Raw genomic sequence first — 27003 nt, forward strand, 5'->3', positions numbered from 1 at the left:
GGCATTGTTTACATGTGAGAAGTTTGTCTACTTTTGCATCAAGGGCAAGTTGTGGGAGGATAAATGAGCCAGTGCTTGCTATGCAAGTAGCATGTGAATGGTCAGCACATATGAGGGATTAACGGGCTGTTTAATAGAGACTCACAGGTCTCAAAGCACTGACTTTTAATACTACTTGTGTCTCTAGTACTACAGGACTGTTTACAGGAGTGAGTCATTCTGGTGACTAATCCACGACTCACCGTAGGATGAAGGGGGCGGGGCAGCGGTAGCTGGCGGCACTCCCTGATAGCCAGCCTGGGTTGGTGGGTAGGGCTGGTTGGCAGGTGGTGGGTAGGCCTGAGATCCTGCAGGAGGGTAGGCCTGGGATCCTGCAGGAGGGGGATAGGGCTGGGCAGCTGTAGGAGGGTAGGGTTGACCAGCAGGTGGTGGATATCCGGCCTGGTAAAAAGCAAATGATACAAATACCTTTTAATTACACCATATTACATTATGTGCATAGGAAAGAATAAGAAACAAAGTCTAAGAACAGGATCAGGGCTATGTGTACAATGTATGTTTCTGAGGGAGAGATTTGTATTTCTTCCTAAAGTTGCAATAACTCTACACATATGACAGCAATGCATGTAAGGTATCGTTAGTTGCACAGCTCTAGCCATAAAGCAGCACGTGAAACTTGACTTGAACAAATTGTTTAATATCATTATCAATCCCGCTTTCAGCCCTTTAGACAATTTCAAATGATGTCTGTGCATAATCTGTGTATTACGCTTACGTCGACTGTGCATGAACTGGCTTGCACTGCTGCCCGATGGCACCAGGCACTCGTTAGTGACAGTGCTTGGGTGGGTGTGTCACACATATTCTTTGAACAGGTTATTGACCAAGTAACATTAATTGGTCATAAACTGGTCTAATGCCTACTTTGCAGATTCCACATGTACAGTAGATCTAAGTCTGCTGTGTGACTACCTGCAGGCTTATTCTTTCTCTATCAATACTGACTATAGCTTGAAGACAACTTGTAACATGTTCAACATGTATTGAATTTACAAGTCTACCCAAGAAGATTGCCTACGTACCACACTTGATGTAATGAAGTAGTTGAACTTTTTAATTTTGTTTGTGCCATTCACATTTTATTGCTTTTTTTTTGGGGGGGGGGGGTAGCATGGGAAGGCAGAGGTTAGGAATTTGAGAGACAACATTTCCTTTAGTATTTAAATGAGTTGATTTTACCCACACTCCAGTAATATCTGGCTAATTTTACCTGTTAAAAAAAAAAAAAAAAAATCTTAATGAAATAGATGGGAATTCTTGTTAATGTTAATCAAGAACTGCTAACGTAACAAAGGAATCAGTCAGTGGTATCAACTTTGTTGCTGCTGTTTTTGTTTTTGTTTTTATCAGAGCAGAAACAACTTTAACTAAATGTAAGCTACATGTATAAGAATCAAATGCCTGCGATGGCTGGTTAGGTCATGGGAAATAGACTGGAGTACTGTCTGATAATAATGCAACATGTCATTCATGGAAAGTTTACATGAATACCTTTCTATCAGATCAGCTTGTAGTTTTGTAACCTACAATATAGTGTATCTGAGAATGATAAAAAGCTTTTATTGAAGGAATCTTGCTGGTACTATATCTACAAAGTAGTACATATGTCCCTTGTGCTGGCATACTGATAGGGTACAATAAATGGGGTACTAATATAAATGTATACTCCGAACTATGATTTTAAAAATCTTCAGTTATAAGGTCAAACGTCATTGTGAGATGCAAAACAATGCAAGAAGACTTTCTATTACCGGTACCCACAGACACCTGCCTAAGTATACTTGGGACTACTGTAAAAGTGGATATTTTTGTGCGACTAATTTTTCGCTATCGGCCGAGTGAGAAGAGTTTCGCGTGTTTTTAATTCCACGGAATCAAGCCATCAGCTACTGGAACACATGGCAAGAAAAAAAAATTCATAAGCTTTTATTTTTGCGCTAGTTTCTGGTTGCGCGCAATGCACGAAAATTTCAACAACGCGAAAATTTCCACTTTTACAGTAGTCTGCAAGGGGTTTAAAAGCAACCATTCTTCATACTCGAAAGTTAACATGCTCACCTAACCCTTTCATTGATGTACTAATGTACACGTATGTACATGCAGGAACAAATCAAACACCAGACTGCATTAACATCACATACATTGTACAAGTTTGTATTAAAGTACCCAAAGGAGCTCTACATGTATAAACAGTGTTTGAGTGTGATACTGACAATCACTGCAACTTCTTGGATTTATGTTTTCTGCAGACAATAGAAAACTACTTTTTTTGTTTTTCAGCACACGCCACATATGTGACTGTGCATCACAAAACGAACAAAAGGTCGGACCCCTTGATTTTACGCGAGGACGCCAAAGAGGTGAAATAGGTCAACCCAAGTCAATCTTGAGTTTTACAGATTATCTGAAAGAGCTATTCTTCGTCTACATTGTTCTCAAGTTTTGGGTCATAAAATGAATTGGAAAGTGTGTGTGTTTTCAGCAGTTTTTCTACAACCCCTTTTCTTTTGTAGAGTAATGCGATTAGGTACATCTTTAGAGGTCCCTTTTCATTTCTTTCACGAATCCTTTGCAAGCCCTTCATTTTCAGCTCTAATAACTTTTGAAAAGATGTGCTACCACCTTGAAAGTTGACATTAATCATGGACTGAATGTGTTAATAGAGTATGCTCAATTTCAGCTTAATCTGATAATCCCTTCATTGTTATTGCTTCTGTGATTTACATCTTTTTTTTTTTTAATTGTCTCATTCATCACACAGCCAGTATGGTTTAAAAGATTGAAGTGCTTGAATAGACCCTTTTACTACACTGTGTACTTCAGAACCTCTTTTTTAAGTCCACACTTTTCCAGAGTGTGTGCTTTCTTTCCAGTATTTAGATAAGTTAGACAAGTCCATTTGAATTGAGTCATACATCATTTTAAAGCTTAGTATCTGCCCTTTCAATATCTGCCCTTTACTAAAAAAATCCACATCTGGCGACTTATTGTTGGTTTTGTGATGCAGGGTCACATGTATGGTGTGCTGAAGCGCCATGTCACATACACTGTATATGACAAACTGTAGCTGATCAGTGACTTGCAGTAAAACTCAATGGCCCGAATTGACGAAGATGGTACAATTGAAACTACATGTATGGTTTAAATCATGGACAATTTGTATGGAGCAGCAAGTGTCGCATGGCCTATTTCATTACGAAATCAGTCATTTTGTCAACGAATGTCGACGAAATGTCGTCATTTCATTACGATATGACTGATTTCGTAACAAAATAGGCCATGCGACACTTGGCGCTCCATATAAATTGTCCATGGTTTGCCCCACGGTTTCAATTGTACCACCTTCGTGAATTCAGGCCAACCACTCCATCCCAAACACATACAATAGTGCAAAGTTATACTTGGTATTTCAAAGCAAACAATCATTACAAGTGATGTTACAAAATGTGTGCAAATGTGTAGTATGCTCTGAGGCTTTTTACCCTGCTGATCTTGGCACTTCAATGATCAAATGTCTAATTTGTATAAAAATGTTTATCTTTCTGAAGATTGCTCCTTATGACAGTGTTGGATCAGTCGGAAGAAGAAATACATGTACTGTGGTACTATTGTACCTACAGGTACTGTACCTGGTAAGGTGCCCCTGGAGCAGGGTAAGGGGCCGTGGGCTGTACCCCTGGAGGGTAGGCCTTGTCTGAAGTAGCATCCAAGTAGCTAGGTGGAGCAGAAGGCTCAGTCATGGCTGCCAAGGTTGTCCACAAAACTTCTCCCTATCGAACTCAGAGAATCTGTCGAAACAAGTGTGGTGAAAACTTTTGTGTCACAGACACTGCAGGAATTCAGGTGTAAACACGGCTTACATGTAATTCCTTCCCACATATACGTATCTGTAGTTGATAATAAAATACAATGTACTTCAAGAGATCATGTACAAAATGTTAGAATTTTATAACCAAGGAGGTGTTACAGAGGAGTGGAATCCTTCCGCAATTAGTGCAAATTTATGCAAAAGTTCTATAGCATGATAAATAGTATTTCACTAGCTTTGATGTTCCATGCTCCAAGCTACTCTTCAATACAGTTTGAGTATGGAGACCACAGAAGAAATCTTATATTCTAGCAATTTTGAGCAATTTTTCGGAGGAAATTTTGAATTCATGTGTCCATCTTGCTGGTTATATACTGTAAAATGAGGAACATTTGTGTGCATTTTAATTTCGCGAATTTCGCTAGCGCCAAGATTCGTGAAATTAAAATGCATGCAAAAGTTCTTGTCTACACTACGATTTATGCATTGAACGAAAGTGGCAATTCACGAAATTTCATGCCGCAAATAAGGCCATCGGCTCCAATCCACGAAAATTTCATGCTGCGAATATATCATGTTTTACAGTAGTACAGAACAAATCTTTTAAATTTATTTTTTCAGATCTTTTTGTTTTACTAAAGGACTGAAGAAAGGAATATTAATTCTTCATTAAAAATCAATGTTTAGACATGATACTTAAACATAATTTTATGCACCGAGTTAAGCACTTGAATGTAAAATCTTTAGAGTCTTTATACAATAATTGGTTAATGCATGTTTCTGTGTGCTTAGTAGCATTTTACAGATAAAGAAGCAAAATCCTTGACTGATTTTACTTCTGTATGTCCTGTTCTCTGCACACAATGTACGTACAATGTACATGTAGTTGCTGCTAAAATAAAAGAAGGTGCAGCAAACTTCTGCTTGCTACAATTTGTAGGTTTCTTGTGACTGAGGAATGACAAAATTAATACTGAAACAAAAATGAGACAGAGTTGTTATGAGCAACAGGTTTTTAAACATTGAAGTGAAAGAACATTTCACATATTAAAATGCAAGTTGGATCAATATGTTTTGTCTCACCTCCCTGGTTAAGCATACTATACACTGTACATGTAGCTTTGTTTTGATGGTTTCAAATTTGGGGTTATTTGAACCATCAACATGTCAAGTAAAGCAGCTACCAGTGACTGGTCTTCTGTGCAAGGGACACATCACACAAGCACAGCAAAACATGGCCTTAGTATGATCATAAAATTGCGGTGGAAGTACGATGTTTGGGCAGGGATCTATTTACAGTTAAACGCATATCCTTACTGGATACAGCACGAGGTTTTAGGAGCTACATTGTACAATATAAACACTCCTTACCCTTGCATTCACCATTCACCACTTGAGACAAAAAACAATGTTTCATTCTTATGATACTGGAAGGTGTATGATTTGCTTGACGTTGTACAATGGGTGATACAATGTGTTATCCAGATACACACAGTGTAAATAAACGAGCTTACCAGCAACTAAAACCCGCATTTCATATTAAGTACAGTGTACATTGTAGATAGGCCCAGGGCCTACAACATCGTTTTTGTCTACATACAATGCAGTTGTATGAAAATGTGGCATGCGTGTGATCACAAGATCGATATCTGGCCCACAGTATGTATTAATGCTGCAGTATAATACAAAAATTGTGTACATTATTTTCTCTCTTTTGTCTTTGGAAATGGGACTTGTAGGGGGATAAACCACAGTCAGCATACAAGAGTAGTCAGTGTTCTGCAGTAAAATTGTGTTGGTTATGTAAATTCATATGTAAGGCTCCCTAGTGTAGTTCAGGAACTGAAAAGGTGCACTGTACAGTGTACTTCTACTTTTTTTTTGCCCCTCTCTCTTTTATTGTTGTATACATGTAGTTTGAATTTACTTTATACAAGTATGGACACAATACAAAGTTGTACTGTGGTACATTGTATATCTTTAGAAATTCAGGTAAAAAGTGTGGCATACAATACATTTTATGTCCAGATGTGTCAGTATCAGTCATTACAGCACAGCACACAACACAAATAACTGAATACTAAAGAAGATTGGATCAGCCCTAGTCACACAAAAAAGTACCACGTTGAGTCACTTGTTGGCTCTGTCTGACTTTTGGACACATCCCCAGAGGAAATTATATGGAACACACTCAATTTTGTTTGTGGGAAAGTAGGGAAAAAGGAGGCAAGGGAGACCAATAACAACTTGGACTGAAAACAGTACAAACTACATACAGCTTGTACTTGTAGGACTTATCTGCTCTACTGCATTTCATTTTGGCAACAGATACGGAAGGTTGGTGTGAGCTCATCCACATCACAGCAGCACAATGTTTGTGCCAACTGAAACGATGTTGATGGTCGAACAATATGGCTCTAATACTCAATATGGTGCAAAAGTTTTTCAAGTTTACTCTCTAGAAATGATGTTCATATACATGTACAGTCTGGTCAGAGAGGGAAACTAAATTCTAAACCAATAGATATGACACACATTTTACTCACCAAAATTTAGTGCCACCCACCAGTGCAAAATTAAACACACAGTGTACACTGTACATGCACATGCACATCACTATACAAGACTGTAAGAAAACTGTGATTTGTATGAAAATTCAAACATGTTGGATTTGTGGGCAGCACTGTTGCAGAGTTGCAACAGGATGCCACCAAGTGTGGTGGTGACAAAAACCCGGGTGGTCTACATGTATCTCACATCTCCCTGCAAGTTGTTTGCAAGATATAATGTGATCACAGTCATTTAATGCAACAATCAGCATTGATGAGTCAAGATTTTATGGATGAAGCATACATTGTACATAGTCATGTACAATGTACTTTCAGTTGATTGATGCATCGTTGGCGATACTGAACTACAAATTCATCAATTTCTATTTGTCTGTACAGTATACAATGTACATAATGTAGTTGCTCACTGTTCTGATGCAAAGAGCATCCACACAATGAATAGTGTACTATTAAAGAATGCTTTTTTTACCAGCACCTGCAATATGCATCCAATACTGTATGTACACCCTGTAGGTTGCTCAACCTCTAAAGCGATCTATTTTTGGCCAATACTCCTCAAATAATGTGCTATCACAATGAGAGTAGCTAGTGGTGCTGAGGACATGAACACACACAGATACACTAATTCAACTTTAATATCCACCCAAGTCACAAAGTGTTTGCAATGTGTCCTCTGAAAAAGTTTCTATTCTTGAGCTGCTGTGTTACCACATGGTATAATTCAATGTGCCCCTTGAGCAATTCATTAAATGGATATGGTGTAATATAAATTGTAATTATTATCATTAATATATGAATTCATGGCAGCACACAGCAAAGAGGAGGCTCCATTCTAATGATTTCATGTTAATAATCAAAACTCTAAACTGGTCAAACTAAAGTAGATCGATGCACTGCAAATCCTACATGTACTGACCACAGTACTGACTGAGTAGGGTGTTCATGATGATGACATACTGTAAATAATGTACAGTAGTCTACTGTATATGTATCAAACTACTGTAGACTGTCTAGATCTAGAGGCCTACAAGTAAGCTACGATCTGTCACAGGCTAGTCTCATTACCAGTTTATGCAGTTAAACATCCGTCTAATCGAGCTAGTCAAGCCCGTCATTTCTGCATGTTACTCTAATACTACATTCATCAAACCGACCTAACACTAGGGGTGGTAGTAGTGTTTGAGGTCTTAATTTAGTGTGTAATCAACTTTGTAATAAAATCTGGAAGTTAACCCGTCGAAGACAAGCTGATTTTGGCAATCCTGGGTTTCAGGGGGCTAAATCATTTTAGGCTTCCAACTTCAGCACAGCCATACCCTACCCTAACCCTAAAATGATTTACTCCCTATAAAGCAAAATTAAAACCCAGGATTACCAAATTACCTTAACTTACTACAGGTGTAGGTGTGCAACTACAGTCAACCTCGCGTAAGTCGACATAATCGGGACTGAGCAAAACACGTCGACTTACGCGAATGTCGACCTACACGTAAGTCGACATTTTGTCGACTTATAAATGAAAACTAATTTTCCCTGTACAGAGTAAGATTTGGATCACGATGCGGATCGCTACCCAAATCTTACTCCTTTTGCCGCCAAAACATGCCAACTGACGTCAGCAACAATAATGTTTTAGTTTATGCATAAATCTCGCGCGGGTTAGTAACGACAATGCACATTTCCCAAATCTCTAGAGAGATTTTGAGAGAGCGGGATCGGAAACCTAGGCCCGTTTCTAGACACTTTACGTTTTAAACTTGATTTGAAATATCAAACGCAAATTCCCCAAATTGCATTAAACTTTGCGATTTAAATTCAAGTGCGTTGCTGCGAAGATATAATGCGTGTGATTTTGTATGATTCTGTCGAGATAATTTTTCAGTGCCGACTGAGTTGAAATATGGGTGATATTCCTTCCCTATGAAGTCGCCATATTTGTTTTGCTTAAATTTCTATTGCCATACTCTGAAAACGAATTGTTCTCGCGCTCCGATTCGCAACATTACCGCTCTGTACGGCGCGGGCACGTCTGAAATAAAAAGAAGAAGAAAAGTTTGTTCATCCGAAAACGACATCTTTCAGACTACTAACCTTCGTAAAAACAAACCTCTTTCCATTGTCGGACTAATTTAACTTTGGACTGAGATTTAAACTTTCGGCATCGTGAAGCAGCATGCGTTTCGATAGTTTGAAACGTGCAAATGTTGCAATGTCTTTCCCCTGCAAGTGCAGACTAAGTTCGGTCACGGCGAAAGTTCCGTTACGAAATAAAAAATAGTGCGAGTCTTTTCAACAATAACACACTTCCGTAAATTTTTATGCGTTTAAACGCAGTTTCTAGTTTCGGACAAAAACCGCAAGTCTTTTGTGCAACGCTCTTGCATTTTAAATACAGCGTTGCTTGTGATTTGATGGATTTACATTTGATTTTTAGAGTTGCGTTTAAACGCAATTGAGTTCAAATTTCCTACAATTTTCTAGTTTCGTATGATTATCAAACGCAAGTCTTTTCAGCGTTCCGTGTGATTTGATGGACTTGTATTTGATTTTCAGAGTTGCGTTTAATTCTTAATTTTGCTTACGAAATGAAAAATAAGTCTTTTCAACAATAACACACTAACGTAGATGTTTAGAGATGCGTTTACATGCAGTTTCTTATAGTTTCGTACAAAAACCTTAAGTCTTCTCTGCAACGCTCTTGCGTTTGAATACTTTCAGCGTTCCGTGTGATTTGATGGATTTGCATTTGAGTTTTAGAGTTTCGTTGAAACGCAATTGAGTTATAAAAAGTTCCCTACAATTTTCTAGTTTCGTATGCTTATCAAACCAAGTTTTTTCAGCGTTCCGTGTGATTTGATGGACTTGCATTTGATTTTTAGAGTTGCATTTAAACGCAATTGAGTTTAAGTTTTCTACAATTTTCTAGTTTCGTATGATTATCAAACGCAAGTCTTTTCAGCGTTCCGAGTGATTTGATGGACTTGCATTTGGTTTTCAGAGTTGTGTTAAATTTTTGATTTTGCTTACGAAATAAAAAAGTAATGCAAGTCTTTTCCGTAGATGTATAGAGATGCTTTTAAACGCAGTTTCTAGTTTCGTACGAAAACCGCAAGTCTTCTCTGCAACGCTCTTGCGTTTAAATACATCGTTGCGTGTGATTTGATGGACTTGCATTTGATTTTTAGAGTTGCGTTTAAACGCAAATGAGTTTCAGGTTCGTACAATTTAGTTTCATAGGATTATCAAACGCAAGTCTTTTCAGCAACGCACTTGCGTTTAAATGCAAAAGTTGCGTGTGATTTGATACACCTGCATTTGATTTTTTGAGTTGCATTATTAGAATTTTTGCATTTTAATAAATTTTCTAAAAAGGGCCCAGGTTTCTAATACCGCTTCGGAATAATTAACGTTAGAATATTCGGATTAACAAAAACACTTACTTCATGTTCGGATAATGAATACCTACTGGGACATCGGTGTACAAAATTTGTGCGTTTTGAGAATAATGAGAGGGAAAAAGGGGGTAAAGTGAACTGCCTTCGGTACTACATGTAATACTCCCGTACATGCCCTTTCTATTCTGGCATACAAGACAATGGACGCATGGCGCGAACGCTACTGCGCCGTACACTAGCGAATTACCGAGTAGAAATGCAGCGAATCGGAGCGGGAAAACAATTCTTTTTCAGAGAATGGCGATAAGATTTTGAGCGAAAAATTATGTCGACTTAGACGAGGGAATTAACACGTATTTCAGCTCAGTTGGCACTGAAAAATCAGGTCGACTTACACGAGTTGTCGACTTATAAATGTCGACTTAAGACGAGGAAATTTTCAAGGAATAACAAAGGCAAAAAATCGGGACTTTTTTACCGTGTCGACTTAAGCGAGTTGTCGACTTAAGCGAGGTTTACTGTATTTAGGTAAATTCACTTACCATGTGAAACTGCATGGTATAGACAATATTCTAACTGAACAAAAGCAGAGTTCAATTTTACATTTCATATTTAAAAATCTTACGCTCGAATCCCTGATTAAGTTACGCTCAATAAATTGGGGGTAAGATAATCCTAATTCATTATGAAACAGGCTTCTACTAGGACCTACTATCCCACTGGCCTCGTTTTAGACTACTTACTAACTTGGTGCATGGACCTACATGTACTAATGAATGGACTTTGAACAAACCCAACCACTTTGAAGTACAAAATTTTTCTACGACTAATGGAGATCCGCTGCCACCTGACTTTGCGCATCTCAATACAGGTGTCTCAAAAATGATGATTGCATTTACATGCATCGTCAATGACAAAGGAACAGTTTCCCTATTAAAAAACCGGTCTTATTTGGCTGATGCGCCTTTTCTGTCGGAAAAGTCTTTGAATAAACAGCAATGAAGAGAAGCAGCAAACGTCAGAACATTAATTACCTGTAACCAATTTCGTTTATTTTGCTTGGAAATTTACAGACTCGCTTGCTATCACTCACACATCTATGACCTTGCCCAATTAATAGTGAGACATAGACGTGTAACGTTACTGTAAAAGTGGAAATTTTTGCAGTGTTGAAATTTTCGCGCATTTCAAAATCGCGCAACCAGAAACGAGCGCCAAAATAAAAGCACGCGAATATTTTTGCTTGCCATGTGTTCCAGAGAGTTGCTGTCTTGATTCCGAAACTCCATTTGTAGTCTTCTTACTCGGCTGAGCGCGAAAAATCAGTTGACTTTTAGTTTTACAGTAGGGTAACATCCCCAATATTCGGTCACTTAAGCTTTTGGCAATATTTTTCAAACTAAAATAATACATGATACATCATATCTACAGCAATGTTATATGAAATATAACAAATTTCTTTAATCTCATTTTTCATTTTGTTAAATATCACACAGAATTTCACAAAATCACAAAATATATCACCTTGAAAATTCCCCAGTATACGGTCACCACCACCAGTATTCGGTCACGCGATATGCGCATTCAAAGTCAATGCATGTTCAAGGCAGCTGAAAAACGCGCGCACGCGCTACCTTGTTGGCGCAAAATTGCATCGGGGACGTTTGCGGCGCCCGTTGGTGACCGAATACTGGGGACTCGGCATTTGCATTCAACCCTTGTACATTGAGACACTGTATCGGCATGTACGTAAATTTTGTTTTTCTTTTGCGTTTCTGAGGATACCATCACACTCCAAGCTTGCGATAAGCAAAAATATCCTGCGAGAGAACGGCCTATTTCTCAATTTTTAGCGCTTTTTCGGCAACCCGTACTCTTAAAACTGGGCCTTATCCGCGCGCGCTTTTGGAAAGTAGCGCCGATTCTGCACTTTTGACGGTAAAATTTGGGATTTTGGATGGATTTTTGGAGGGGGCTAAGGGAGTTTCCTGTTGTGAATGAGTGTGAAAGTATGTGAATTGATGTGATTTGTGTGTGTTGTGACAGTTGAACTTACTGGCTGGTGACGAGTGATAAGTGACCGAATACCGGTAGCTGACCGAACACTGGTACTCTTACCCTATGTCCGCTTCCCTTGCTGTCTCTTTCTACTCAGGAAAAATGTAGGGAAAAGATGGAAAATGAGTTTAAAAATCATTACATGTATCAATTAGGTAAATAGATAGCTTTCTAGATTCTACGTGTACCTAGCCGCCCTAACACTGACAGTTAGAAGTAAATTTACCGTAGGTATGGGTAAACTCGGCCTAGCGGGTAAAGTCGGCCCCCACCGCGCACAGTACAATTATACAACTACTTGTAATGCGCGCGCTGGGGGCCTACTTTACCCGCTAGGCCGAGTTTACCCATAACTACGGTATCTACATTTTGCTAATGAAGATATGAGCCGCACTGAACCACATCCACACAACTACACATCATGCATTTTCCTTGATTTACCAGTGTATGTAACTTAGAACATACTGTAAGTTTATAACAGTTTATAACATGTTTTCTACTGACTACTGTCACTGACACTGTCTTCTGCACATTTGTTTTATCATATCATTTTTTTTTTTTTTTTTCAAAGCTGCGTTGTGTTTTGCAGCTCTGGCTTGCCGTCGGCAGAGATCATGAGATCAAAGCAAGGAAGAATGTTTAAAATGTTTTTGTGACACTTTTGACACAGACAGAGGCATGAATTCCATTAATTTAAAATGAGCGAAATGATGAATGTCCATTTCCGTGTAACAGTTAGAACTCTGGTAGGCCTAACGTTAGGCCTACGACGAGTAGACAGTCTACTGCTACTAGACAGTTTTAATACTACTTGTACCGTAGGACCTACTAGCACTTATTAGCAGTAGCCTAGGCCCCTATAGACCGATTCTGTGACGCGCTATAGTAAATTTTATGTGTATTTTTGGCATGGGCAGCACCATTACTGCGGTGTCCCAGCCGACCCCCCCCCCCCACTCCCCCACCCCTCTCCCTACATTAGCACGCGCGCAGAATGAAAAACTGATGCATGGTTGTTTTAGCCAATAGGCGTCTTGTACCGAGTGCGCGAACCTTTGTTACAAGTGCACGATAAACATGTTGCCCGTGGGGTGGGGGAGAGGAGGGGGGTCGGCTGGGACACCGCAAAATGAGCTCATGGGTGCGACCAGTGCTTCAAATTGTCTGCTGCCCTCAACGAACCCGAATCGGTCTGTAGGCTATAGACCCTAGGCTAAGTGGTAGTCTATAACGACTAAATTTACGCTACGATAGGTCCATACATTACATTACAACATGCTTGGTGGTAATGCTGTTGACCGACATGTAAAATTATGTCTAATTCCGCGAAAAACTTCTCATTTATAGTAATGACATTTAAAACTGACCCAGCAAATGTCATTACTATAAATGAGAAGTTTTTCGCGGAATTAGACATAGGTCTAGGCCTAACGTTACTTGTCGGTCAAATCCTGGACTGGTGAATGCTGATCATGCTGATGCCTGGCGATGCGATGGTACGCGAATGAATGCAAATCTATGAATTAACAAGATTAAGTATGGTATTTAATAAGACAGGCTAGCGTCTATGACTATAGAAGACTAGATCTGTATCTAGATCTAGTATAAATCAGAGTTTCTCACCTGACCTTCTGCTTGTCTATGCGTACAAAAACAGACGAGCTTTGCCTTTGTGGGGTTGGGTCACGTCACGTCGGCTGTGTGCTGCCCGTATCAGTCAAGTGTCGCCTATGTGCGCAAGTACACGTTGTAACTACGTGTACTACTGTCCAGTGTCCAATGCCGAATATACGGCACTGCTACTGTCTACGAAAGTCGTATTATTTGTTGTACCGGTACGTACACTGTACGTCGCATCAGCTCCCAGCACTGGCATATCGGTCGCAGTGTTTACTCGTAGTGCATGCTCTCTATCGCGGGCCGAGGTAGATACTCATCTTTCGCCTTCTGCAAAAAGTGAACGACGCCATCAAGCGATTCGTGCGTTACAACCACCGTCTTCTTCCTCCAAACTTCAACCATTTGTCAACAGTATGAATTCTTCTTCTTCTTCTTCTTCTTCTTCTTCTTTTTCTTCTTCTTCTTCTTCTTCTTCTTCTTTTCTTCTTCTTCTTCTTCTTCTTCTTCTTCTTCTTCTTCTTCTTCTTCTTCTTCTTCTTCTTATTATTATTATTATTATTATTATTATCATTATTGAAACCCAGTTGTCTTCTTGTCATGTTTTGTTCTGTTTTGTTATGTTTTGTTTTGTTTTTTTGTTTTGATTTTTGTTTTGTTTTGTTTTTGTTGGGTGTGTGTGTTTGTGTATGTATTTTATCGTCTCACATAACCCTCTCTTTATCTTTCCTTTCCACCCCCTCCCTTCATTCCTACCCTTGTTTTATGTAGATAATCTCCCTTCACTCCATTGCACATAGCCTCCCTTGTCTATACCCTGTTTTCGTTTGAGATTGTGTATCTTTAGTTATTTTTTCTTCCACTATGTATATATATATATATATATATATATATATATATATATATACATGTATTTTTTTTTTCTCTTTTATTCCTGAGGGACCTTGTCTTACAAGCTATGCTTCCAGTGGCGTATCTAGGGAAAACGGCGCCCGGGGCAAGCACGAAAATTGCGCCCCTAATTTCTGAAAAAGTGTTCAACCCCATGCAACCCCATCCCGGTAGGGACTTTAAACAAGGTCCACATGATGCTTTTTCAAGCACTTAAAAGGGATCTTTTGTAATGAATTTTGATAGATTTTGGCGAGCGAGCGCAGCGAGCGAGCCGAAAATTTTTGTATTTCAGCTTACAAAACATGGAATTCTCGTCATTTTTTTGCTTACACAAGATAATATAGTGACGGCCTTATAGATAACGATTTATACCAAAAAACTGAGGACTTTAAAAAAATACTCTACATTAGTACGCGCGAGTGAGCTGAAATTTGTATATGTCCTCGTCATCATCACGTATTGTTCTTATCTTTTTTAATATAAAATTGGCGAGCGAGCGCAGCGAGCGAGCCGAAATTTTTTGCTTATTAAATCTCACAATTATAGTGACGACCTTATAGATAACGATACCAACAAAGTAAGGACTTGAAAAAATACTCTAAATTAGTACGAGCGAGTGAGCCGAAATTTGTATATTTCTGCGTCATCATTACGTTTTTTTTTTCTTATCTTTTTTGATTTTTTTGTTGCGCCCCCTCCCCCGTATGTTCGAAACCGTTGGCGTCCTCTTTTGATAAAATCGGCGATCGCTTCAGAACTAATGAAATTGCAGACGCTGCTCCGTGTAACATTTTTCCTGCTAAATATAAAATGACATGAGTGAACACATTGTCATTTTGTCCGCTCATCGTCACGTTTTGTTCTTATCTTCTTCTCTTTGTTTATACAAATTTTGGCGAGCGAGCGCAGCGAGCGAGCCGAAAATGTTTGTATTTCAGCTTACAAATCATGAAACTCTTGTCATTTTTTGCTTATTAAATCTTACAATTCTAATCAAGATAATAGTGACGGCTTTATAGATAACGATTTATACCAACAAACCGAGGACTTGAAAAAATAATCTAAATTAGTACGAGCGAGTGAGCCGAAATTTGTATATTTCCGCGTCATCATTACGTTTTGTTATTATCTTGTTTGATTCGGGGTTTTTTTGCGCCCCCCCCCCCCCCCCCCGTATGTTCGAAACCGTTGGCGCCTTCTTTTGATCCAGTTGGCGATCGCTTCAGAACGAAAGAAATTGCAGCCGCTGCTCCGTGAAACATTTTGCCTGCTAAATATAAAATTACATGTGTGAACACAATAGACACTGTCATTTTGTCATCATCACGTTTTGTTCTTACCTTCTTTTTTATATAAAATTTGGCGAGCGAGCGCCGCAGCGAGCGAGCCGAAAATTTTTGTACTTCAGCTCACAGAACATGGAATTTTTGTGTGAACACTGTAAACATTGTCATTTTGTCCGCGTCATCATCATGTTTAGTTTTTATCTTGTTTGATTTGGTTTTCTGCCCCCCCCCCCCCCCCACCATTCTCCCTCCCCCCCCCCCCCCTCTTTTCCGGGCGAGTTGTTTTTTTTTGTTTTTTTTTTTGTTTTTTCGTTCTTCTTCTGTTTCTTTTTTTTTTCTTTTTCTTCCTTTTTTTTTCTTCTTCTTCGTTTTTTCCCCGTTTTTTTGCGCCCCCAAGGAGTGGCGCCCGGGGCACGTGCCCCCCTTGCCCCCCCCCCCCCCCCAGATACGCCACTGTATGCTTCATTAAGGTCTCCTCGTTTGCCTTTCTCAAAATATTGTAGTTATACCCTTTCTTATCATTTCACATACTCATGTAATTATATATTTATGTATTTGCAAAATTTTACTGTTAGCTGTTGTTGTTCCTATACTCCTGAAAGAAAGTGTCAATGTTATTGTTATGTTATTGTTATATTGCTTATTGTTGGAAGAAAGACAAATGAATAAAATATCACTTGACTTGACTTGACTGTTGAGCTCGCTGTTGAGCTCTTCTTCTTCTTCTTCTTCTTCTTCTTCTTTTCTCATTTTCCTCTTCTTCATTCTTTTTTCTCTTTCTCATTCTTTTTTTTCTGCTTTTATTTTTTCTGTTTTCCTCTTCTCCTTTTCATTTTTGACACACTATTCTCAAGGAGAGAGAATGCAATAACTAAAAAGGGCCAAGGACAGGTTTTGCATTTTCATAATTACCTATAATAATATAGGTCTATATCATAATGTTGTATACAAGCATTACGTAAATCAAGGCGGTACCCCCACCTGATGTGAATAAAGTTCCATTTAGAAAAATATAAAATCTCATTTATCTTCCTTGACTTCTTCTCCTCCTCTTTTGTCGTTTCATTTGTTTTCATTTCCATTATAGACATTTACACAAAATGCACACAGCAATGTTTTCAGTACTTAAAGCATAATGATAAAGAAATTGTACTGAAATAAACACAATTATGAAGAAAAATACATTACAAGCCTGAGAATGGTACAACATGATACAGAATAACATCAATGAAGACAGAAAAAAGCCCCTGAAAACTGTTCTTCTGGTATAATTACCAAGCATCTCCCTTGACTCGCTTCTTTGCTCCTTTCTCAGTTCGTCTCTCTAGTTTTATAAACCAGGGGCGGATCCGGGAATTCTGTAAAGGGGGGGGGGGGGGGGGGGGGGGCGTGACTAATATTTCTAGTGCCACTTCCCGGGTTTCATTTCAGTTTTTTCTTTTTATTTCTTTTGTTTTTAACGAAAAATAAAGGGGGCGTGCGCCGGTTGCGCCCCCTTCTGGATCCGCCACTGTAAACAGTCGATTATGCTTCTTGGCGTCCCTTTGTGCTGGTGTTCGCTACTCATTAGACTAGATTCATTCACTGTGATGTATTCAAGTTTTGTTGTGAGAGGCGTTCGGATACAAGTATATACTGTACATGATTATTGAAAATATTGTGAAACTCCCCTAATCCGTTGTTTATTCCTTCGTCACATCAGGCGTCATTATTACCCGATGCTCGCACATCATAAGGCTCTAATCTCCTTGCTGATCTTCTCCTTTTTAAATGGTCTGTATCATAATTCTGTTCCAGTTTCTACTTTTATTGTTTTGAATTGTATACACCCAGATAAGAAGAAATTAATCATTTTTAGAGATCTGATAAATGCTAAACGATCTCGGGTTTATGCTCCGTGTTTCACTGTGCCGCGAGTTCATATTGTCATCTCATACCACATGTAACGATTTGATCGTTTATACGGTCTCGATAAGCTCGATTCGATTTTTTCCCCCTTTTTTTTAGGCCCATTTATGATCGCCAAGGGGTGTCCTTATGTTTCTTTGAATTCAACCGAAACCGGCGTGCAACACAATCGTTAATTTTGTAATCCATCGAAACTGAAGTTACATAATGATCCATCATGTCGCATCCTTCTTCATTCTCACACACCGCATCAACACACATACAATCACACACACCATTCACACACAAGAACAACATACAATTCACACATACTCCCACACGTACTCTTCACATTATACACGCGTAATTTTATACATGCCCTCATTTTTTTTTCTCCAAACGAACCTTTACATTGATTATGGATTCAAATGATGTATATATTTTTACCATTAGTTTAGCAACTCAGAGGAGATATTATACCATTTCTGTGGATTTTATAATAGTAATTTTACCTAATTCACAAATTGAACCGAATCCATCGATGGTAATCATGCACATGACATTTTGAATAATAAAAACCATGTAATTTTGAACAAACTCGATTAGCAACTTCTTATCAGTTATTTCACTCGAATACAAGAAGTTTGAACAACTAGAACTTTGAGTCCTTGAAATTACTTCATTCCTCTCTTCAAAATTTTCCATTTTAACAATAGGTAGGGATATATATAACGGAAACACGGCTACGTCACACCTCTCCTAACATATTTAATAATAATAATTGATGATTATCATTGTTCCGTTCTCATCGTAAACCGGTAAGGGTGGCGGGGTGTCCAAATTGTGTTCACAATGAATTACGGTTTAAGGTTAGAAATTATATTCATAATATTAAAGTTCACTGAAATTATTAATGAAAGACATCGAAGTAGAATAATGGTGTTATTTACAGACCACCAGTAGCCAACACAGTTTGAAATAATCTTCAAGGATTTTTTTTTTAAAAATAATTTTGTCTATTTTGTTACTTCTGAAATAAAGAAGTTCATCTCATGGGTGAATACAACATTGATATGAAAAAAATGCAGTACGTTAGCTTTTAATTTACTTAATAGGCCTACAGTAGCATCATTCATTTGTCATTATCATACAAAAGAAGAAGAACTAAATCCGACGAGAATCATCAGAAATTCCAGAACACTGTGGGATATTTTTCTTCAAGTGGTATTTTGATACAAAATATTTCATATTTCACATCATACCGCACTGATCTACACTTATAGACGGGATATGTTAAGAGGCTATGTTTAATCCCTCTAGGTGAGATCACTCAGTGAGGTAGAAAGAATTAAACTTAATTTCATTTATAGATTAATGAATAAACATACCCGACATTGTAGAGTTCAAAATGAATCTTCAGATTACTCAGAAAGCTAGCGGCAAGAAAACCCGATCGTGTATAGGCACAATGCACCTGTGGCATAAATCCTTTTATGCATTGCTATACAGTTGTACTACTAGAAAAGTGATAGCTAGCTTTTTGAAGAGTTCAGTTGGTGTAAATATAAAGAGCGTCATCCACGAGGCAGCAGGTGTATTATTGACCGATTCTGTGACGCGCTATGTGTATTTTGGCATGGGCGCAGCCATAGTGGGTGTATCAGCCGACCCCCCCCCCCCCTCCACACTCCCCCACCCCTCTCCCTACATTAGCACGCGCGCAGAATGAATTTGACCGATTCGGGTTCGTTGAGGGCAGCAGACATTTTACGGCACAGGGCGCAGCCATACAGTCAGACCGCAACGCTGCTGTTAATGAGCTCAAATCAAAAATTTATCGTACGCGCAGGTTTTTGCGCATGTCCTTCTCAACACCCGAGATTTTGCGAGATAATTCAGAGACAAAGTGCATGGTCTACGAGATTCACTTATTGACGACATGAAGATCTACTCTCCGTGACTAATTGACATGATTTGTGAATATTTGATATTAATCAGACCTTTTAATGCTTATATCATGTGAAATGAACTTATGATACCGTTATTCTTATCACCGCATCCTACTGACATTTTTAAAACGATCCTAGAACATATTATGACAAGGCTTTCTATTTATTGATCACCCGACCCGTTCCAAAGTTGAATCAACTCATTACTGATATCCAACATTCTAGAGATTCTTGTTATAATAGCACACTAAGAACTGAATCGGTCCCTCGCTTAGAAAACTATAAAAATTGAAAGTCTCGTCGAGTGAAAATCGTGGAGTGGCAATTTGAGATACATGCATGATCATGTGCTCTCAGGGTATCATTAGTTAAATTACTCAGCGATGTATACAGTGGAATTAGATGGAATAATTATTGTAATTCACAATAGAAATCCCCAAAGAACTATGTGTGCACAATCAGTTTTAGATCTTTTATTATTGATTAGTAATGAGCCATTCATTAATGCAACAGTTACTGCTAGCTGAGTAAACAAAGTCCAAGCCAAAGTTGAGCTGTCGATCAGAGTGGAGTGTTGTTCTTGTTGTTGACGTGGAGATCTTAGCCCGAGCGCGTATACATACATCGTGCGCGCGCACACACACACTCATAGGGTACTACACTTTTATCTACACACAGAGTATTACTGCATGTACAGCACACGTTTACTGTCCTTCCGCGCTGACCAACTGTTTCAACTCTCCACTCAGAGGGAATTAGCCAATCAGAAACGCGTATTCGCTGCAAAGTGAAATCTCGTCAAAAATTAACTGTACAACGCAATGATTTATTCGATCACCTGACCCGTTCCAATAATCAGTCCACATGAAGTAATCATATTTCCATAGTATGATATTTCCTCTTTCATTTCAAAGCTCTTCGATTTTGGTCCACGTTTATTTCATTGTTCTAATGCACCCCCTAAGAAAAATGAAAAATATGCAAATTTTATGTTTTATAATTTCCTTGCTCAGTATATTTTATATGTCACAACCTTTCAAGTAGTCGGATGTCATTAAAGTACAACTTTTCAGCTTTTTATCGATGTATTAATCAGGAAGATTGGTAATGTCGTTTAGATTTACAGGGACTCTAAAAATATGGTCTTCCAGCTCATTACGTATTCATGTCCGCAAGGTCCATGCATACGCGTACGATAAATGAGAAGGCTTTTCAGGGTGTTGCGGTCTGACTGCATAGTGGGTGTATCAGCCGACCCCCCCTGCTCTCCCCCACCCCGGGGCAACATGTTTACACGCACTTGTAACAAAGGTTCGCGCACTAAGCAAGCATTCGCGCACTCAGTACGAGACGCCTATTGGCTAAAGCAGTTTTTCATTCTGCGCGCGTGCTAATGTAGGGAGAGGGGTGGGGGAGTGCGGAGGGGGGGTCGGCTGATACACCCACTATGGCTGCGCCCATGCCAAAAATACACATAGCGCGTCACAGAATCGGTCAATAGGCGTCTCGTACTGAGTACGCGAATGCTTGCTAGTGCGCGAACCTTTGTTACAAGTGCGTGTAAACATGTTGCTCGGGGGTGGGGGGGGGGGGGAGAGCAGGGGGGGTCGGCTGATACACCCACTATGGCTGCGCCCTGTGCCGTAAAATGTCTGCTGCCCTCAACGAACCCGAATCGGTCAATAGAGTAACTTACTTAGTACTGTACGCACGTAACAGGATTGTGTAAACAGCGCGCTACACGGATCCGTAAGATGCAATAGGGCCTGTGGTTGATGGTAGAGGTGACCTTCGTGCACAGAATACAGTACTGTACGTACAAGTACAGTATACATATACATTGCATAACAAACAAAGTCGCCGAGATCTAGTCGTTGGCTGAACAGAATAGCGAGTCCAGTCTGCGTGAAATTGGAAAGACTATGATCAACACACTCCTAGTTCATCAAATTTTGATTTAAGTATTGATTTGATTTGCTGCAACAAAGCAGACTCGACTGCACGGTCTACTTTTCTCAAGTTCAGAGAGAAACTCGGAGCATAATCCGCAAAATGTTTCGACTGGTTGCTCGACGACTCTGTGCAAAGGAATTGGGCCTTGCAAAGCGGGCACGGCCGGCGGCTTGTGTCGGCTCATGTCGTCGCCCCATGTCGGTAGAATCAGCAGCGGCTGACGGTGCGGAAATGACAATTGGTAACCACGATATCATCTACACAGATAGTCACATGGAAATCCGACAGTCGTTGAAAAAGGTAAAACTGATGTTCATTTTCACTTGATTAAAAATAATAGACGTGCCTACTGCTGTCAGGGATTTATAAGAAAGCAGCAGTTTTAAAAATAAAGACTAAAAAGACGATGACCCACATTCACTTGCACAGCCAAACAGCACAAGCAAAGCATAGATCGGGGACAGCACACTGACTTGCCGTGTCAGTATGGGAACCTGTAACTGCGACCAGCCCCAACACGCGTGTAACTGTGTACACGGAGCGTCCCGGGGTTAGGGAACCTGGTACTATTAATTTACCACTGCCATGGTTGGCACTGAGTACCAGACTGTTAATGTGGTTTTAAGGTTCTAGAGTCTAGACTCGGTACTACAGTAGATCAAAATTAGTGCCTATAGACATGATAGATGTAATGTAGTCTAGATGCCAATGAAGAAAAGACAATAAACTGAGAGTAGGGATCTAGATTCAACTTTCTAGATACACGTAACACAGTACAGTGTAGTCTCGGTAGTGCACATTATCACTGAGCAAGGGTCAGTATTAAATAATAGTGATGTCTTGATCAATTGAGTGTTGACATTTCAAAATGCCATACATGCCCTGGCATAGCATCCATAGGTAGGCCTATTGAGTAAAGATGGACCTAACGTTACACTGATCACCGTAATATATGTGCAGCAAGCTGTTGTAGGTATTTTGGTGCGGGCCTATGATGAAATACCTAACTAAATTATTACTCACCGAGTGGCTAACGGGACTTGGAGCTGAAGGCACCACCAGCAGGAATGGTAGGCGACCGTATCAGTAGAGGAATGCACTAGGGCACCAGAAAAGGTGTAAAGTGTCCTTGTAGGTTGTATTGCACTTCCCGAAATAATATGGACTAACTCCGAATGCACTAAGGGTGTCCGAAGACGACAGTGTCCCATAGAAGTATGTACAAAATATCCAGCAGCAGCGTGGAGTATCCTCCGAGTGCCGCGGCTAGCACAAGCGAGGGTAGAGTCGATCCACAGCTGGAGCGCTGGATAGAAGAACTGCACGGTCCCCTAGCTGGTTGTGGTAGAGTCTGCACACCACAGACCACGCGCTAGCAGGACAGAAGCAGCGATGTGATGGGACGCAGATCGCGTTGAATGCAACGATGTAACGAGGCGCCGATCGCGTTCAGATCGCGTTGAATGCAGCGATGTAACAAGGCGCCGGTTGCGTTGAATGTAGCGATGTTAAGATCCCCAGGTTGGAGTGTAGCCTGAAGAAAGGGCGAGTCGCGATGAAAAGTAGCGAATGCCGCGAAGTACGAAATCCGGGAAAGTGTGATAATCCGTATTGTATAATCCGTATGAAGTGCCAGTCCACGGCGCGAGGTATCGTCAGCGCGAGAAGACGTGTGAAGTATACGGACGTAGTATGCGGACGTGAGTGACTCCAACGATTAGGACGTGCTCTCGGGATGAAAGCTAATCGTGAAGTGAGGAAGCGTGGAAAATGAAACAGCGAAGTCGGAGAAAACATGTCACGGACAGGAGCTTTGAGAGTGGTAATTGGCTGGTGAGAATGCACAGCTCGCCACTAATTGGTAGCTTGTTTCCGTGACAGCAAAACAAGATGTGTGTTTATGAAAATCCGACTACTGTTGGAATGTGAAATACGCGTACCTCGGTACGATGACAAAAGCGAAGAATGTAGTGCGCACCTGTCGTGTGCCGGCGCACAAAGAAATCTCGCGTGGATGTTGACAGAATGCTGGGTTGTCAGACAGCATAATTGACAGCAGCCAGACAGTAAAAAATACCGAGATATTGGAAACCGCTACATTTAGCCCCCTTCCAGATCGCTAGTGTAGGAGAAGTCAATGGAGTGCAGACTAAAGATAAGCGATCGATTGTGAGAAATGTGAAGGAAGTAGGGGTTGAGAATTTCACGTGTCGAAATATCTGTATTGAACGTAATGGGCTGGCCAGTGTACGTGCTTACCGCCAGTGCGTGTCGTTCGTGTTGGCTGCTGGAGTGGTGTTGACTGCCGCAGTGTCGTCTGCTGCGGTTGTGTAGGCTGCTGCAGTGTCGTCTGCTGCGGTTGTGTAGGCTGCTGCCGTGTCGTCTGCTGCGGTTGTGTAGGTTGCCGCCGCGGGATGGTGAGAGGGACGCTCGGTGTGCTCGCTGCGCTCCTGGCAGGGACAGGCGTAGGCTGTTGCCGCGGTGTGGTGAGCGGAATGCTCGTCGTGGTTGTCTCCCTTTTGGCGTTGATCTCCAGAGTGAGATGCTTGGGATCACGCGTGGAGTTGTGTGGACGAGCGGGAGCGTGGGATGTGGTGTTCCGCTTGCGATTGCGTCGAAGATTGCGACGCGGGCCAAAGTCGGGCGTGAACGAACGCTCTCCGAGAGTGGTGACGGGGGGCTTCACCGCCTGTAAGTGCAGTGCAGGCGGGGGCTTCGTCTTGTTAGAGGGTGAAGGAGGGAGGGCGCTGACTTCAGCTCCGGTGACGGTCGAAGAGTGTGTGCCGTGTTCGACAGCCCGGTGTTGTCGATCCGAAGTGGGAGATCGGCGACCAGTTGTGTCGCTGCCAGAGGGGCTCGTTGCCGCTGAAGTCTGGCTGAGCTGTTTCCCTGGTGCGTTGGAAGTGGCTGAGGTTTTTCGCCTCGAGCAGGGTGAGCAGCACTGCCGGGCGTCGTCGCCAAACTTCCAATGGAAGTAGCACTCGCTGCCAGCGTGTCGGATTTCGGAAGGAGTTCGCTTCCGCGGCGAGCTGCGCGGCCCGCCTCCATGGCCGCGGTTGCCGCCTCTGGACCGCTGACGGGGACGAGGACGGTATTTCCGTTGCGAACGGCGTGATGTTCGCTGAGACCGTCGTTCGTCCATGCGTGCTACCAGTATGAACAGCTGCTCTGTTAGCAGCAGGACCTGCGCCGTGAGGTTCGCTATGACGTCCGCCGGTGGGCTGGTGGTAGCCATTGTATTCGTCGAAGTGAAGGGTGAGGACGTGTAGAATGGGACGTGAAGTTGGCCCTATACGATCACGTCGGACTGCGTGGCTGCCTGTTCGAATCACGTCGGGGTCACCAATGTAGGTATTTTGGTGCGGGCCTATGATGAAATACCTAACTAAATTATTACTCACCGAGTGGCTAACGGGACTTGGAGCTGAAGGCACCACCAGCAGGAATGGTAGGCGACCGTATCAGTAGAGGAATGCACTAGGGCACCAGAAAAGGTGTAAAGTGTCCTTGTAGGTTGTATTGCACTTCCCGAAATAATATGGACTAACTCCGAATGCACTAAGGGTGTCCGAAGACGACAGTGTCCCATAGAAGTATGTACAAAATATCCAGCAGCAGCGTGGAGTATCCTCCGAGTGCCGCGGCTAGCACAAGCGAGGGTAGAGTCGATCCACAGCTGGAGCGCTGGATAGAAGAACTGCACGGTCCCCTAGCTGGTTGTGGTAGAGTCTGCACACCACAGACCACGCGCTAGCAGGACAGAAGCAGCGATGTGATGGGACGCAGATCGCGTTGAATGCAACGATGTAACGAGGCGCCGATCGCGTTCAGATCGCGTTGAATGCAGCGATGTAACGAGGCGCCGGTCGCGTTGAATGTAGCGATGTTAAGATCCCCAGGTTGGAGTGTAGCCTGAAGAAAGGGCGAGTCGCGATGAAAAGTAGCGAATGCCGCGAAGTACGAAATCCGGGAAAGTGTGATAATCCGTATTGTATAATCCGTATGAAGTGCCAGTCCACGGCGCGAGGTATCGTCAGCGCGAGAAGACGTGTGAAGTATACGGACGTAGTATGCGGACGTGAGTGACTCCAACGATTAGGACGTGCTCTCGGGATGAAAGCTAATCGTGAAGTGAGGAAGCGTGGAAAATGAAACAGCGAAGTCGGAGAAAACATGTCACGGACAGGAGCTTTGAGAGTGGTAATTGGCTGGTGAGAATGCACAGCTCGCCACTAATTGGTAGCTTGTTTCCGTGACAGCAAAACAAGATGTGTGTTTATGAAAATCCGACTACTGTTGGAATGTGAAATACGCGTACCTCGGTACGATGACAAAAGCGAAGAATGTAGTGCGCACCTGTCGTGTGCCGGCGCACAAAGAAAGCTCGCGTGGATGTTGACAGAATGCTGGGTTGTCAGACAGCATAATTGACAGCAGCCAGACAGTAAAAATACCGAGATATTGGAAACCGCTACACTGTGTTAGTACTATGCTTTGCGCACATGTTCCAAGTTCTAGTTGTTGTGGCATAAAAGGATGAGGATAAGTATGCATCTGCAACTGTCTACATGCCTTAAATGTTTCCATAAAATTAATATTATGAGGTAGATCTACATGGATGAGCATTAGTACTTGGAGTCATGATTACTTTTTGCGTCAAATAAGTCGGGTACATATTGTATAAAAAACTATTCACTGAGTATGCCTTTCATATATTTAACAATGTTTCTATTTTGTGAAGTGACCAGCTCGGGATCAATTAATGCCTTCCATCACATAACAGAAATGTATTGTCTCCAAGTTGAAAAATTACACAAACTTTTTTTTCTCTTTAAAAGGGATTAGCCATATTCTTAATCCCATTGCATTGCTGGGGTTGTTACTGTATTAGATCACAAAGCCAATCACCCCTGAAATTGTCGTATAAGTCCTAATTCACAAAACACATCATATCCTGGTGAAATATGGTATTGACAGAGTGTAAATACTACTATCATCACCAAAGTTGAAGCATTCATTTTTACTGATTAAATTATTCTTTACTTGCACCTTCACTTTTAATTGCAAAAATTCCGAAACTTCACTGTCTGGTCAGTCATTTACTGCACACGCACCCCATCCCAGTTTAGCTTCCGAAATGAGCTGCAAAAGGGATTACTTCTGTAAAGTACAAGCTTTACTACAAGGACACAGGCAATAACCTTCTGTGTTGATGACAAAACTACATGAGTCCATAAAAGATACACTGTACAAGATTGTATTGATACAGCTGAAAAATATCCAAACCGGAGTTTTTTATTCTCTCAATACATGAGATACACTGTATTAACCAGGTACCGGTAGGCTGCAGATGGTAAAGAAATGCCGTCACCCATGTGATTTAGTGCAGACTAAAATTTGCAGAGCATCAAATGATCAGTACAGCCTTCAGGCATCGCTTGTACTGTAGTTCAGGGGTCTGCATCATTTGTGAACTCCCAATTTTTTTCAAATCACCTTCATTTTGGGTTTTCTCCCATTTTTTTT

The 27003-nt window shown here is 41.0% G+C and overlaps 2 protein-coding genes across 3 annotated transcripts in view; one reads left to right on the forward strand and one right to left on the reverse strand.

Moving 5' to 3' along the window:
- The window catches only part of LOC140237566 (protein lifeguard 2-like), a 30258-nt gene extending 16644 nt beyond the window's left edge, over positions 1-13614 (reverse strand). Inside the window, exons 1-3 of one of the 2 annotated variants that reach the window (XM_072317501.1) lie at positions 13515-13614; positions 3690-3848; positions 243-441 (exon numbers count right to left, since the gene is read on the reverse strand). In XM_072317501.1, coding sequence (XP_072173602.1) covers positions 243-441; positions 3690-3800 — 310 coding nt within the window. In that variant the 5' untranslated portion in view covers positions 3801-3848; positions 13515-13614. The remainder of the gene's footprint in view (positions 1-242; positions 442-3689; positions 3849-13514) is intronic. The other variant, XM_072317502.1, reaches the window with a different exon arrangement.
- A 7809-nt stretch (positions 13615-21423) lies between these two features.
- Positions 21424-27003, forward strand: part of LOC140237738 (probable acyl-CoA dehydrogenase 6) — a 30049-nt gene continuing 24469 nt past the window's right edge. The window contains exon 1 of the mRNA XM_072317666.1: positions 21424-21777. Coding sequence (XP_072173767.1) covers positions 21577-21777 — 201 coding nt within the window. The 5' untranslated portion in view covers positions 21424-21576. The remainder of the gene's footprint in view (positions 21778-27003) is intronic.

Source organism: Diadema setosum, chromosome 14 (genome assembly GCF_964275005.1).
Source record: "Diadema setosum chromosome 14, eeDiaSeto1, whole genome shotgun sequence".
NCBI lineage: Eukaryota > Metazoa > Echinodermata > Echinoidea > Diadematoida > Diadematidae > Diadema > Diadema setosum.